At 43.3% G+C, this 15,045-nt stretch overlaps 2 protein-coding genes and 1 long non-coding RNA gene across 8 annotated transcripts; all 3 read right to left on the bottom strand.

Annotated features, from left to right (window-relative positions):
* Positions 1–173: 173 nt before the first annotated feature.
* On the bottom strand, positions 174–3,870 carry LOC125526720. Its single transcript, XR_007291867.1, has 4 exons — positions 3,812–3,870; positions 3,357–3,699; positions 2,919–3,195; positions 174–2,052 (listed from the first exon to the last, which is right to left on the bottom strand). It is a non-coding gene; the product is annotated as an uncharacterized LOC125526720 (long non-coding RNA).
* An 808-nt stretch (positions 3,871–4,678) lies between these two features.
* LOC125526716 (putative disease resistance protein RGA4) lies at positions 4,679–8,436 on the bottom strand. Its single transcript, XM_048691362.1, has one exon. The coding sequence runs from the start codon at positions 6,331–6,333 to the stop codon at positions 4,798–4,800; it is 1,536 nt and encodes a 511-aa protein (XP_048547319.1). The 5' UTR covers positions 6,334–8,436; the 3' UTR covers positions 4,679–4,797.
* Positions 8,437–8,607: 171 nt separating this feature from the next.
* Positions 8,608–14,779, bottom strand: LOC125526714 (putative disease resistance protein RGA4). Of its 6 annotated transcripts, none has more exons than XM_048691357.1 (5): positions 14,421–14,779; positions 14,054–14,331; positions 9,322–13,535; positions 9,004–9,123; positions 8,608–8,916 (listed from the first exon to the last, which is right to left on the bottom strand). In XM_048691357.1, exons 3-4 carry the CDS (start codon positions 12,956–12,958, stop codon positions 9,062–9,064), a joined length of 3,699 nt encoding a protein of 1,232 aa, XP_048547314.1. In that variant the 5' UTR covers positions 12,959–13,535; positions 14,054–14,331; positions 14,421–14,779; the 3' UTR covers positions 8,608–8,916; positions 9,004–9,061. The 6 variants fall into 6 exon arrangements, with proteins under 6 accessions (XP_048547314.1, XP_048547312.1, XP_048547316.1 ...); XM_048691355.1 differs by having other exon boundaries at positions 14,054–14,334; positions 14,497–14,779; XM_048691359.1 differs by having other exon boundaries at positions 8,608–8,905; positions 14,054–14,334; positions 14,497–14,779.
* Between the last annotated feature and the right edge of the window lie 266 nt (positions 14,780–15,045).

The following is a 15,045-nucleotide window of genomic DNA, read 5'->3' as shown; positions in this document are numbered from 1 at the left end:
TATCATAGATGACTTTATTTATTACCATGCATGACACATAGTAGTGTAGCATTTATTATGATACGGTATCATAATATGATACTCAACCTTCTCTTTCTTCATTTAATTCTATACCACATCATCTAAATTGCCTAGTTGGCATGCATGATACTAGTTATGATACTCCTATTACGACCAGCCTTACAAAGTAATACAACAGTAAACCTGAGGCCACCATCTAGACGACACATGTCGCTACTCCTATCATCTTGATGAAGGAGTGCCGAATATCCGGGCCAAATACCAAACAGACATCGCACAAAAGCCTAACATCTAACGCCGGATGCCCCATCCAAGCCACATAGGCGGGAGTGGGTAACACTCCGGTCCGGCGCACTCTCAGTGAGTACCACACGCACACGCTGCAAAGGGTCGTCACCTCCGTCTTTCCTCGATCCATCCTCAAAGTATGTACTGACGCATCGACCTTGATTGAAGAAGAAAGGGATGGGCGTAGCTGTACTAAACTTTGACCCTTACCAACTCATGAGAATATCATGTAAGCAAATAATTGTCGGCAAAGAGCAGAGAGGTTATTTCGTTCATGTAAAACTGTAATCTATATCGACAAAAAAATATTGATACATAGTTACGCACATCATTTTCTTGATATATGAAAATTGAGAAAATGCTGTCTGAGGAAAATCAAGTCCGCAAGAGCGAGGAGTGTGAGGTCAACAAGAAATCATCTCCTAACATTCATGGAAATGTTGACAACTAAGAGATGAGGTAACTGAAGATAATCTCCCCGACAATAAGAAGGACATAAAAAACCTACCATGTACTCAGTTTACAACTAACTAAATAATGATGTCAAAGTAGAAAATTTCGCTAAGCAAGATGCTACCCAACACATGAAAAAGGGCATACCCACAAGATTAGAAACACTGACCCTATAGTTCTTGAGAATTGTTGGTTCAGATGGCAGAGGCGGATGGCACCATGGCCTTCAGCTTTCTCCTCATCCTCCTCCGTAGCATTTTGGTTAAAACTAAGATAATGATGTCTAAGCAGAAAATTTCTCCGGACAAGAAAGATACTGCCCGATACATAAAAACTGTGATTATCAAGAATTTCTTAATAAAGGTCCGAACGAGAAAATCTCTCGGCGCACATTATTATGATACCAAAAATATATACTTGTCTCCGTGCCTTTCGGATCGATCTGCTTCATGCACCCTGCAATCTTGTTCTTCTCTAAAGACTCAGAATGATATTTTAGCCGGCTGTTGCTAGCTCTGAAGACTGATGAATCTGTATGTCTGGTGCAGTTGGGATGTTCCGTTGCGGGCCGCCACGGGCGGCAGTAGGCCATTGTTTCAGTTTGATCTTCTTTAAAACCCCAAACGCGTGCTCTCACTGTTAAATCTCACTAATCTGGATCATAAAACATGCATAGTGGGATGCAAGAATACTTCTAACAAGCAGCTAGATACAGTTGCATTTTGTCTCTTTGCACATACAGAAGAATGCAGTGAACTCATCACAGTTCAGGGAGCCCCCTGACCTTTTCGAGATCGACGGCACAAACGGCTGCTGAGGTCAGCATCCATCGACAACCTGCCCGAGGTCAGGATCGCCTAGGAGTACAACCAGAAAACGCCTTCGGCGACTCTCAGATCGGGACGCTGTTGCCTGCCTGCAGGCCTGAAAACCACACAATATCTCTGAAGCCCACTGTCATAAAACATAAGCATATCTGAGCCCTTCTTAACTCCCACAAACCTCTCTGTTTAATCAGGTTACGGTTAATTGATCATCGTGTTCATGTGTAAACATTCAGAACATTTGCTCATTCTGTTGTAATCAGTACCTCATTGGCTGTTTAGAGTGATGTGGATGTTTTCCTGAGCTTCTCTTTTGCAGGCTTTCTTTTCCTGAACTTTATGGTGATGCTGGGGGTTGTTTGCAGGATTTCCGGATCAGGGAGAAGGTGCGGATCTTGCCCGATTGCTGGCTGATCATGCTTGCTGTGTAGAGGGAAAGCTCTAGATCCTCCTCCTCGATGAATGACTGACGAGGAAATTAAAGTGGTTCGTGACGAATATCGTACATTGAGAAACTGAAGGCCTTGCTGTCATCAGTTCAGAACAGTATTCCTAGAGCAGAGTATGTGTGGAAATTGACAGTGTAACTAATAGATAACAGAGCATGTATTTATATTATTTTCGTTATTACCAATATAAATAATTTTGGCCACATTCTAGAGAATCTAGTACTCCCTCCGTCCGGAAATACTTGTCATCAAAATGAATGAAAATGGATGTATCTAGAACTAAAATACATCTAGATACATCCATTTCAATGACAAGTATTTCCGGACGGAGGGAGTACTAAATTTACTAATGGAGCTAATAGGAAAGCTTTTCGCCAAATTGTTATGTTAATCATGTGAAATGTTCATCTATATGTCAACAAAATCAGCACCAACTAAGAACATGAGGTCGGTGTGGAAAATCTCTCCTTGGTAAACGAAAGAAAATGGACATAGCAATCTAAAACTTAAGGAAGCAAAATATTGCCGGTTTCATGTAAAAGCTGTGTACTAAAAACTAACTGAGAATTTTATTATTCCGCAATGGGAAAATAGGTGAGTAAGTATTTGTTTGTACAGGTTCAGTAGACTAGTCACCCAATATGAGAGGGACATGATTAGATCTTTTCGTCGGGGAGGCAATGACATAGCATGTGCTCTGTTTAGTTCAATACTACTCCCTCCGTCCCATAATATAAGAACGATTTTTACACTAGTGTAGTGTCAAAAACGTTCTTATATTATGGGACAAAGGGAGTATAAGACAAACAGTGCAAGTCAGATAGCATACACACATGAAGTAATTGTTAAACCCCACATCTGCTCTTCTGCTGAGGTGGCATACCTGAGTGAACATATCTTGAGCACGTTGAGATGGCTGATGCCTCAAACTTCCGTGCCTCTACTTACTGGCTGGCTTGTCCACCACCAGGAAAGATGATGAGCATCGATCAGGAGCAGGCAACACAGCGAGAAGAGCGAGCACAATGAGGATCAGGGCATTCCTCTGAACTTGCAATTCAACGGGGCAATTAAAACCTTACCTTGTACTGACAGTTTTTAAGTGGTTCTTCACAGTGCATACAGGAGTTGATAACTTCACTGCAGAACAGTATATAGACCTAGTGCAGAGTGCAAGGAGCAATCAACCTCTTCATATATATACGATGGTCAGGAAATAACAGTGCATGCAGTATGTACAAGTCAAAACAGCAGTAGTACTGAGTTGCATCCTAGAGAAAAAATACAGATAGGCATACCACAAATTGAGTTAATAAATTACCTCGTTTGCGCATAGCACCCACAGGAACTATTGACAAGAAAAGCCGACTGCGACAGGGCAGAATGCCGCCTTGCCAGTTGAAAAAGAAATGACACAATGACATAACAGCCCGTAGGTAAACAGAAGCGTAAAATCACAAGTCCTAATTATTCAAACAAGATCTCTTTCTGGGCTGATAGACAACAATGTTCATACTGATATTCGCGATTCAAGTACTCAACATGGCAACAGGGTGTCTGATCCTGGCAACACCAACGCAAAACAACACAGGGCAACAACAACACAACAGAGGGTCTTGCTAGTGGTCTCTCTTCCCCATCCGTCTGTATGTGCTGGAAGAATTCTGTAAAGAAGCTTTTACACGATCAACACCATAGCAAAGCCAAACATACAGTGGTACGGCATGTATTTGTTTCCTCAAAATAAATCTCAGGGGTACCGTCAATATCACCAACCTTCGCAGACAGGATCTCTCCAAGTCTTTGGGAATAGTAGTTCAACCTTTGCAGATATATTTCCATGTCTTCGGCTTTAGCAACATAGGCTCTGCACGCGAGATTATTTAATGTAAGAACTTACACTCGAGAAAATCATTAAAGAAATGACGAATTAAGATAAGGAATATTTAACTTGCTCTGTTTTTCTGTCCTACTACTAGTGAAGTTATTATGTCTAGCACATGTAACACCCGCTAGCAAGTAGTAATAGAGAAGGTAATTGTTGTGTGCTTACTTCCATAAAGATGCGCATCTATGTACACCAACTGGATGCCACCCAGGCGTTGCTGCAGACTTCCAGGGAGCGTCTTCATACCAGGGCAGTCTCCAATGAGAAGATGTTGGAGAGGCGAGTATGCCTGTGGCACATCCGGTAGGGATGACAGGGAATTGCAGTACACAAGCTGGAGGTACTTCCAAGGATTGGAGCTCGGGAGAGCGGGTTTCCAGAGATGCCAACCCACCACAGTTAACAATGGTCTAGTCTCTTGAGGGACGGGGGAAAATAGAGGACCCCTGTTAAGCCATGACAGCTGTACAATGATAATTCTTCTATACTGGATGACCCTTGATGAATCGATAATACTGACTGTCCCTGTTGCTGCTTCCTGCCGGTTATGGAATCAAGCTTACTGCAATTATAAATGTAAATTTTCCTAAGAGATGCAGGGGCGTTGAAGAGCTCAACCAAGTTTTCACAATTCCGTATAGTCAGAGTCTCTAGACGTGGCAGGAGTTGACTGGTTTCCGATGATGTTGATGGCTCAGCAGAAGATTGTGCATATCCAGTCAGATTATCACAATATGCAATATCAAGCTTCCTCAAGAATACCAATCCTTCAAACAATTTTTGTGGCCAATGGACGAGCGCATGGCAACCAAAAATTGACAAGTCTTGAAGGTGTACAAAGCATGCACACATCGCTGTTACACTTACACCTGACTTAAAGCTTCTTAACACCAAAACTCCTACAGAAAGTCCCTTGATCATTCCCATTCTCCTTGACGTTCACCAATTCCCTGAAACTATTCTCAGCCCCCACCGAGGTTGTATCTGTACTATGTTCAATGCTAGTCAGTTCCAGATTCGTCAATGAAGTCATATGTCTCGCTACCCACAAGAACAACTCTACCTCGTGTCCTTCCATGTTCAACACACTGAGCTTTGGTGATTTAGCTTTAGTTGTCAACTCTGGACATTTCTTAATGCGAACGTCCCGGAGCTTAGGGAAGGTTGGATGTCCTGGCAATGCTGTCAACTTCCGACAGCAAGTAATATACATTTTCTCAAGCCGAGGAAACATTATCTCTTCTCTATCCATCCCATTATCTATTTCCCACCATCTCTCCAAACAGAAAAGATCTTCTAGCATAAGGTTCTTGAGATTTGGAAATGTGTAGGATGTATCAATGTCACCGTTGAACAACCATTGCAGTTTTTCACATTTGACAAGATGGATCTCAACAATATTTTGCAACATTGCCATCCATGTCGGGGAGGTGATGGCTGTATAGAAGTGTATCCTTATAGCCTGCAGCCCATCACGAGGTTTGAGTTTCTCAAGCACTCCTGCAGCACCCTCGTGACTTGTTTCCTCAACAACGTTATCCGCTCCAAAGGTCCATTTTAATGTCAGCTCTCTTAGTTCCTTCTTCATGAGGTTTGCTATTTCTGCATCTTTTTCTGTCATGTTCTCTAGATGATTTAGCTCTAGTTGACCGCCAAGTTTTAAATTCTTGATCTCTGCAACGTTACTGCAATTAGAGCCACTACCTGCTACAAAACATGTAAGTGTCTGAAGGGATGTGAGTTTTCCGAGGTCTCTAGGCATGCTCTCCGGCTTTGAACAACCATGAGTGTAAAGGTGACGGAGGGCAGTCATATACTTCATTTGTCTCGGAAGTGTTTCAAGGCGTATACAGCCAGAGAGGTTAAGCGTTTGCAGGTTGTAAAGAATGCTAATATCTCCAGGAAGTGCTCTGATCCGACTTCCTGAAAGATCTAGGTACCTCAAGTGATGTAGATGCCTTGGTTTCAGAGGAAGTGAACTGAAACGTAGTTGTAGTGCTTGCAAAGAGCTAAATTTTGATATATGTTTCAATGGAATATCCATACCATCATCACACAGAAGAGTTTGGATAGCTGGAGAGTTGTTCTCTAGAGAACTATCCAATTTTCCTTCAGGGTCCTTGCATGACAAAAATAAATGACGAGCAGTGTTTGAAAGCCAATCACTCTGACTTGTTTCCTCAGTTGCGACAACAGATTCAATCTTGCCTGGTTCGTCAATTGCCAAGGCACATTCTTTCCGCATTACAGAAAGTGCAACATCATGCATAAGATCGTGGATTTTACATGTAGTTCTGGAATAACATGACCCATTGTATCTAATTTCATTGTCAGTGGCTTTGATTTGTTTCACATCCTGGAAGAATGACCTATAAATTAAGAGATCTACAGGCCAACGGCCCTGTTTCATTTCCCATTGAAAACGAGACAGCGTGGTTTGTTGGAATTTGTGACTTCTGACTCAAACGGCATGGCATCTTACAGTTACAGGATATACACACAGTGATCTTACAACTGAGCTTTCTGAACCGAGCGGTACGGGGATAAAAAAGTTTGAGCGTGATTTGGTCTTACCCGAACCGCCGCCGGGAGCTCCTCCACGGCGCGCCCGCCCGCCCTTGGTTGCTCCACGGCACGCTCCGGCAGCCGCACGACTGTTGGTGGGGAGAAGGAGGGAGGAACGGGGGCGGGGTCGCCATGGCCTTCTCCTCCTCCGATGCGGCCTGGACTCCGGTGGTGGAGGAAGATTCCGCCCTTGGTTGCTGGAGAAGCCGAGAGAAAACGTGGACGACGGCTACGGGGCGGCGCCTTCCACCTCCTCCTCCTGTTCCGCCATGGCTTGTCTCTGGGATTTGGGGGACCGAAGACGGCGACGAGGTAGGGCCCGTAGTGTATACGTAGCTTATAAACAAAATCAAATTTTCGCAGCTTTTAAAATTATACGTACAAAACCATGATCCACTTGAAAAGAATAAGTCCCCTGCTATATGTGGTACAGATATTGTACTTTCTGTTTCCTAAATACTCCCTGCGTTCCAAATTAGTTGTCTTGAATTTGTCTAAATACGGATGTATCTATATTTGTTTAGTGTCTAGACACATCCGTATCTAAATAAAAATGGGTCAAGTAATTTGGAACGGAGGGAGTATAAGTCTATTTATATAGTATTTATATATGAACTACATATGGATGAACATAGACATAATTTAGAGTGTAGATTCACTCATTTCAATCCGTATGTAGTCTATATTGAAGTCTCTAGCTAAAAAGACTTAAATTTAGGGACGGAGGGAATACAAATTAGGAAGGAGAAAAAGTAAGGAAAAATTAGAAGCACACTTTTTCATGAGTATTCTCAAACACTTGGTGAGAATCCATTTGATCTCAGGGTTGATAAATTTCCTTTATCATGTCATCAACACTTGGTTTGCTTCTCCATTTTAAAAAGTTGGTGCTCAACTCCTCATTGAGAGCCGCTCTTCTTTGCCATTATCATAACAGTTCTCCAGGTCGACTCTGTACTGTCCGGGGACCATCTGGATACAACAACATCTACAACAAGACCTGAGCAATTTCACCCAACACATATGCTGGCAATAGATACATTCAATGCAGGTTCAAGGGCATGATATGACATCAAATTAGTACACCAAACAATTCCCTGAGGTTCGAAACATGGGAGATGTCTCAACAGGAACATTATGTATTGTGCAGACGACAAGTCATCTACCACAGATATGCAAAATATCACTCAGTTCTCATCTTGATATGTTTTACAAAATCCACAGGTTCTCAGACATGCAAAAAAGAAGGAACTACATGTCGATATTGAAGAACCAAAATCTCAAGTTCCATGATTCAGACACATAGCAACCACGGTCCAATAGTAATATTGGCTGCAAGAGCAATGTCAACAAAAGCACCAGGAATTTAACCAACATCATTTGTGGAAGCTAGTCTGCAGAAACAATCAATGTGGACTTCAGCCCTCCATTCATAGAATTGGTTTCGATGACCATCAGAACAATATTCCTAGTGCAGAGTATGAGGCGAAATCAACGCTTCAGATACATATGATGGTCCATATTGGTTAAGCCTCTTTAACAAGGAGAGCAAGAAACTGGTGCTCACTGGTACTTCTGCCCTCTTTTGGGCGATCTGGAATTGTAGAAATGATAATGTGTTTGACAGGAAAAAAATAAATGACCCAATTGGGATCGTTAAAAGAATGTGCTGCTGGATCACTGACTGGGCTATTTCAGAGAAAGGACCCAGGGAAAAGAATGCTGACGTTGGGGGCAAGACTCATCGAGCAGGTGGCAAGTGAGATCTTCAAAGCTTCGCAAGGATGGCGCTTTGGAGTTCCAAGGCTGCAGATGTGATAAAGATTAGCGGAGCAGCGACCGTTCAAGCTTGTATGTTGTTTCCTTTGTGTCTTCTGGCCCCTCTCTTTTGCGTTGGAAATGCGTTGGAAATGTAATGAAGCTTAAGACTGTCTGTAAGAGAGAGGATAGTTTTGAATTCCCCCCTGCTTTGCTCTATTTCCTTTTTATTCCGGAACCTGTATCAAGACTACTAAAACTGGTGCTCGGCTCCGGCCTGGTTTCTTTAATGGAAATCGGAGGGGAAACCCTTTTTTGCTCAAAAAAAATATGATGGTCCATAACTAACAGCACGTGTATGTACAAGTCAAAAATAGCAGCACTGTTATGCATGGTAAACAGAGTGTTGACTGTAAATAGTGGTGGTACTGCTATACAAGTCCATAAATAAAGCTGGAAAACTGTGACAGAATTTCGACAAATAAATTGACTCCGGCCAGGGCAGAATGTCATCGTGCTTGTTGGAAAAGAGATACACTACAATAGTATTATAGCCGTGCTTTTTGATTACTGATTTCGCTGTTCAACATGGTAACAACTTGTTGAGTCTTGCAAAAAAATACTTCTACTCCAAGTGATTTATTCCCCGTCTGTATGTGCTGCAAGAAGTCTGCAAATAAGCATCAGATCTTATAATCCACCAGCTTATTCTTGCAAAAAAGAACACTAGCAGTATAGGCATGTTTAGATCACAAACCTGAGGGAAAACTTCCATACTGGCAGTCCTGTGATTATGTTTATAGCTCTGAAGCTCTCTAATCTTTCCGGATGGCATATTTCCACGTCTTGGGTTTCAGCAGAGTAGGCCTTCGCGTATCTGTATACATTAATAATGCATAAACTTACACTTAGTGGAATATTGATAAATTAAGAAATGACGAATTTAGGTTAGAAGAACATTTAATTTGCTCCAAATTTCTTCGGTACTAGAAATGATGCTATTGTCATTATCTAGCTAATACATTTAATAGTCACTAGTAAGGACTAATAGAGAAGGTAATTGCTGCATGCTTACTTCCATAATCATGGGCATCTATGTATTCCTCCTGCATACTGCCCAGCTGTTGCTGCAGGCTTGTAGGGAGCGTCTTCATACCAGGGCAACCTCTAATGCCAAGATACTGGAGAGATGAGTATACCTGTGGCCCATCTGCTATGGACAACAAGGTATTGCATCCCACGAGCTCGAGGAACTCCAATGATGGGAGCTCTCCTGAACGGGATTCCAGAGATGTCAACCCACCGCAGCCCCGAATCCTTAGGTGCTTGAGGGACTGGGGAAGATGGAGGACCCCTGTTAAGCTATGGCAATAGCGTAATGTTAGTTCTTCCAAATGCTCCGCCCAAGCTCCGGGTGATGAAGATGATAACACCTCCTGTATGCTAGATGGCCCTTGATGAATCCTTAACTCTCCCTGCTTCAGCCTCCTGCCGTATATGGATGCAAGGACTCCACAACCACTAATATCCATTCTCCTGAGAGAGGCAGGGATGTTGAAGACCTCAACCAACGAGCTGCAATTTGTTATCGTCAGAGATTCTAGACGTGGCAGGAGCTGTCTCCTTCCTGATGAAGTTGATGACTCAGCAGGTGCATGTTCATATCCAGTCAGATTATTGCACCTATCAATCACAAGCTTCCTCAAGGATACCAATCCTTGGAACTCTTTTTCTGGCCAGTGGACAAGCGCACGAGACCTCAAAATTGACAGATCTTGAAGGTGTACAAAACATGCACACAACTCTGTTACACCTGACTTCAAGTTTTTTAACACCAACAGTGCCAGAGGAAAATCATGACCATTCCATTTTTCCTTGTTGTTCCCCACTTCCCTCAAACAACGCTCAACCGCTGCCGACGTTGTTTCTGTACTTTCTTCAAGGCTCTGCAGTTTCAGCTTGGTCAATGAAGTCGTATGTCTAGCTACCCACATGAACAACTCTGCCTCATTTCCTTCCACTGTTAATACACTGAGCTTCGGTGATTTAGCTGTAGTTGCCAACAGTGGACATTTTTTAATATAAACATCCTGGAGGTTAGGGAATGTTGGTTGTCCTGGCAACGCTGTGAACCTTTCACAGTTAAGAATAAACAACTTCTCAAGCAGAGGAAACATTATCTCTTCTCCTTGCATCCCATCATTATCTATTTCCCACCATCTCTCCAAACAGGAAAGATTTTTTAGCGTAAGCTGCTTTAGACTTGGAAATGCGAAGGATGTATCACGGTCACGGCTGAATAACCACTGTAGTTTATGACAACAGAAAAGATGGATCTCAACAATGTTTTGCAACATAACCATCCAAGCTGGGAAGGTGGTGGATCCATAGTTGTGTATCCTTATAGCATAAAGCCCATCATGAGGTTTGAGATTCTGCAGCAGTACTCTTGCATCATTCTCTCCAGTGGACCATCTTAATGTCAGTTCTCTTAGTTCCTTCTTATTCACAAGGTTAGCAGCTATTGCATCTTCTTCTGTCATGTTCTCTACATTATGTAGCTGTAGTTGACCACCAAGGTTTAAATTCCTGAGCTCTCCAACATTACTACAATGAGAGCCACTTCCTACTACAAAACACGTAAATGTTTGCAAGGATGTCAGATTCCCAAGGTCTCTAGGCACACCCTTCAACTGTGGGCAACCATGAGTGTAAAGGTGACGGAGGGATGTCATGTACTTGAGTTGTCTTGGAAGTTCACCAAGATATTTGCAGACAGAGATGTTCAGGGTTTGCAGGCTGTACAGAATGCTCATATCTTCGGGAAGTGCTTCAATACGACTTCCTGAGAGATCTAGGTACCTCAGGTGATGTAGATGCTTTAGTTTTAGCGGAAATGATAAACCTAAACATAGTTTTAGTGCTTGTAAAGAGCTATATCTTGATAGTTGCTGCAACGAGCTTCCCATATAATCATCACACAAAAGAGTATGGATAGCTGGAGAGCATTTCTGTAGAGAACTATTCAATTTTCTTTCTGGATCCTTGCATGACAAAAATAAATGACGAGCAGTGTTTCGAAGCCACTCACTCTGACTTGGTTCCTCGGTTGCCAAGGCACATTCCTTGTCCATTACAGACAGTGCAACATCATGCATAAGGTCGTGAATTTTACATGTAGTTCTGCAATAACACGACCCGGGGTCTCCCATTTCCTTGACCGTGGCTTGGACTGGCTTCACATCCTGAAAGAATGACCTTGAGGCCAACTCACTGAAAATCTGTTTCCCAATGGTCTCAGGACGAACTAGTTTTTCTTCGACAAGAAAGCCATGTGCAATCCATAGTTGGATCAGTTTTTCCACATCAATCTCGTAATCTTTGGGAAATATAGCACAAAAAGCAAAGCATTGCTTCATATATTGTGGTAAGTCGTTGTAACTGAGCTTGAGTATCGACAAGATTCCAGATTCCATGGCGCAAATGTTGCTTTTGCTTGATATAGCCTTCCATTCTTCCTCACTGGTCTTGGTGCGCAGTACAGAGCCCAACACTACTGCGGCTAAAGGAGACCCAGCACATCGCTCCACAATCTCACCAACCATACTCACCAACACGGCGGGCCTTTCCTCTTCCTTTTTAAAACGGCTGAATGCAATTGTCTTGATAATTTCCTCTATGTATTGTGCTCCCAAAGCTCCAAGATTATAAGCTTCAATAGTACCCATTATTTCTGCAACTCCTTCATCACGAGTTGTTGTCAAGACCACACTACCCATGCCACCATGTTCAAGGCAGGCCCTGAGTTGTTCCCATTTATGAACCTCTCGTGTCCAGACATCATCCAAGACTAGGAGGTACCTTTGCCCACTCACAACATTCTGAAGGCTATCTAGAGGTGTCTTCTTCTTCTTCTTGGAAGTAACTGCTTCTTCACCATAATGCTTCTCCAGGGCTGCTTCAACTATACTTTTAGCAAGAGAGATCACATCAAAGCTGTCAGAGACACACACCCATATCAGCACATCAAAATGCTTCTGAATTGCAGGGTCATTGTAAACAAGTTGAGCTAACGTGGTCTTGCCCAGACCTCCCATTCCAACGATGGGAACAACTGTGAGATCTGTATTGTTAGCTTGACCAACTAGTATATCAACAATTTTCTTGTTATCTTTGGCTCTCGATCTGCTGATGATTTTCTTCGGATCAAAGATATCCTGATCATTCTGCCGCCACTGGTTAGATACGGGCGGTGGCTGATGACGTCTAAAGTCAAATTTATTCATTTCATCCACAAGGACCTCAAAGGACCGCACAACCTTGCGGAGCTTTCTTCCCATCGTGTTACGGAATACAAAACGGTTGTGAGTGGGAAAGAGTTTTACCACATTGAAGCCAAGCTCCTTGTAGTGCCCCTTATTTTGTGCTTCACGACGAAGCGCCTCGTACTTTAACTCATCGAAGACTTCATTCGCCAGGTAAACCTCATTCTTGACCTTCTCGAGCCAAGCCTTCGCCCCTGCTCTGTGGGATGCCACCTCCTCAGCGTCAGTAATGACGTCCGAGATGGCTAACAGCCTGCGCTCCAGGATGTCACGTTGTTCCTCCATGCCCTCCATCACCTTGTACTGGTCGAGGAGGCTGCCGGATGCCTTCTCCATCACGATTTTGACCAGTGGCCCGACCACCATGGTGGCCACCACCGCTGCCATTGGAAAACCAAGGACTCGCAAGAACACAGGGAAGCACCAATGTGGTGCAAGGTGGAGAAGAAGCTTGCTTGCTTGCGAGGAAGATGGAAGCAAATGCTAGCTAATTGACTTTCTGGGAGAGGTACTACATGTGGATGCGTTTGGTTTCATTGATTGATTCCACACGCTAGCTACAACAATATTGAAACAGCAGCTGTACGCTTGTCCGTAATAAAATAACTTTGCTTCCGTATAGCATCTTCAGGATTAGTTTGTTTTCTCCAACACTTTCCACTCCATCAAGGGGAGGAACCTTCTTCTGACCAACAACCCTCATTAGTCAGGCACCTTGGGCGACCCATAATTGCTGCGCAGGCTGTTGGCGCCTCTTACAAGGCTGTGTCAGGTCATGTCATCGTGGAGGTGGTGACAGACAACACGGTCAATCTTCTTGAGATGGAACACAGGCTCCCAGCATCCCCTGAGAGTTTTCCTTTTTGAAACGCTAAGCTTCCAGGACAGCAGTCACAAATTTCAACCCGATAAATGGCCAACATATTTTGAGTGTGTTGAAGGGTCTACTTTTCGTTGCACCTTCCTGCAAGCATGGCACATCACAATTTTGTAAATAGTGCAGATTGCTGGAATATATATGTTCATCATATTCAAACGAGATGGCATGGTAATTTACAATTTTGTAGTTCTGATTTCGTGAGAACAAGAGAACCATCGATATAATAGAGTGGGTTCCTGGAATTTATATGTTTTTAAGCAGGAGTCACAATTCAGAAGCTGGGTTTGCTGACAGATTCAGAACATCACTTTCTTGACAAATCCATGAAGTAAAGGAAGTACAAAAGAATAACAAACAGTGCGGGAAACAACAGATGCAAACAGTTGAATCCAGATTACAGCTGCAATTGTGGTTTTGGTTTCAGAAGCAAACTTTATGACAAAAACTACCAATGAATATATAAAGTATGTTATGATGTAGGTAAATGTTGCCGTCTAGGATCATGGTCCACGTAAGCAAGATCAGTGTGCAGCAATGTCAAACATGCCAACTTAATTAACAATAATATGACAGAAACTATGTGAGTAATGTATCGGTTGTACCTGTGCTAATGAGGCCAGTTGGCTATCTATAAGATAAGATAACCACTTTCCCTGTTCATTACTAACGCTGATGCCATAGGGGAAGAAGACTTGAGGACTTCGTGTACTCCAACAAGCAATGTGATGCGTGCCAACTTAATAAACAATACTACGAAAGGAACGGTGTGAGTAATCTATTGTCTGTAGTTGTTCTAGTGGGGCCAGTTGGCTACTTATAAGATAACCATTTCTTCATCTTCATTACCAATGCTATTATGATGTATTGTCAACGCCACTTTCTGCTGTTCAGACAAAAGACAAGATGGAATGGTCAAGGAACTGCAGAACAGTAAGAACAAGAAGATAATTTAACTTGATGGGACATTACCCTTTGGACAGCAACACACATGTCACTGAGCAGTATGGAGCTAAAACTAAAGGGCTTCAATGTGCCGTTGTCTTACCCCGAGCCGCCGGCAGATCCTCCCGCTTCGTCATTGGTTGCTCCACGGCACGGCTCCGGCAGCCGCCGGCGTCCCCCATCCCCCGAGCGGTTGCCGGAGAGAGGAACGGGGGCGGCGGCGGCATGGCCTTCTCCTCCGCTGATGTGGCCTGTACTCCGGCAAAGGAGCCGCCGGCAGATCCTCCCCATCTTCAAGAAAGGAATTACGGCGGAGGCCGAATCCGGCCGGCGTACTGTCGGATTGGGGATTGGTGGCAGTGTTTTTTTCTGTCCAAAGAGGAACAAAAGGCAGCGTATATGCTTAGCGAATGCTAACACCTAAAGCCCACTAGGCCCAGGACCACCGAGCAACCGAAACCTCACTGGGCCCAGTACTCGCACAATATCAATGGTACTACCTCTGAACTTTTTCTCAAGAAAACAAAAACCTCTAAACTAGTGGCGGACCTAGAGAGTATTTTGACTGGGGGCAAACTACTTGAGTGGGGGCATGTTCTATAAAACTTCAAATAATTCAAGTATATTATTCAAAAATCACAAGAAAAATTCA

The sequence above is a fragment of the Triticum urartu genome, unplaced genomic scaffold (genome assembly GCF_003073215.2).
Source record: "Triticum urartu cultivar G1812 unplaced genomic scaffold, Tu2.1 TuUngrouped_contig_156, whole genome shotgun sequence".
NCBI lineage: Eukaryota > Viridiplantae > Streptophyta > Magnoliopsida > Poales > Poaceae > Triticum > Triticum urartu.
The sequence above is the reverse complement of the archived record's forward strand: the minus strand, read 5'-3'. Positions and strand labels throughout refer to the sequence as shown.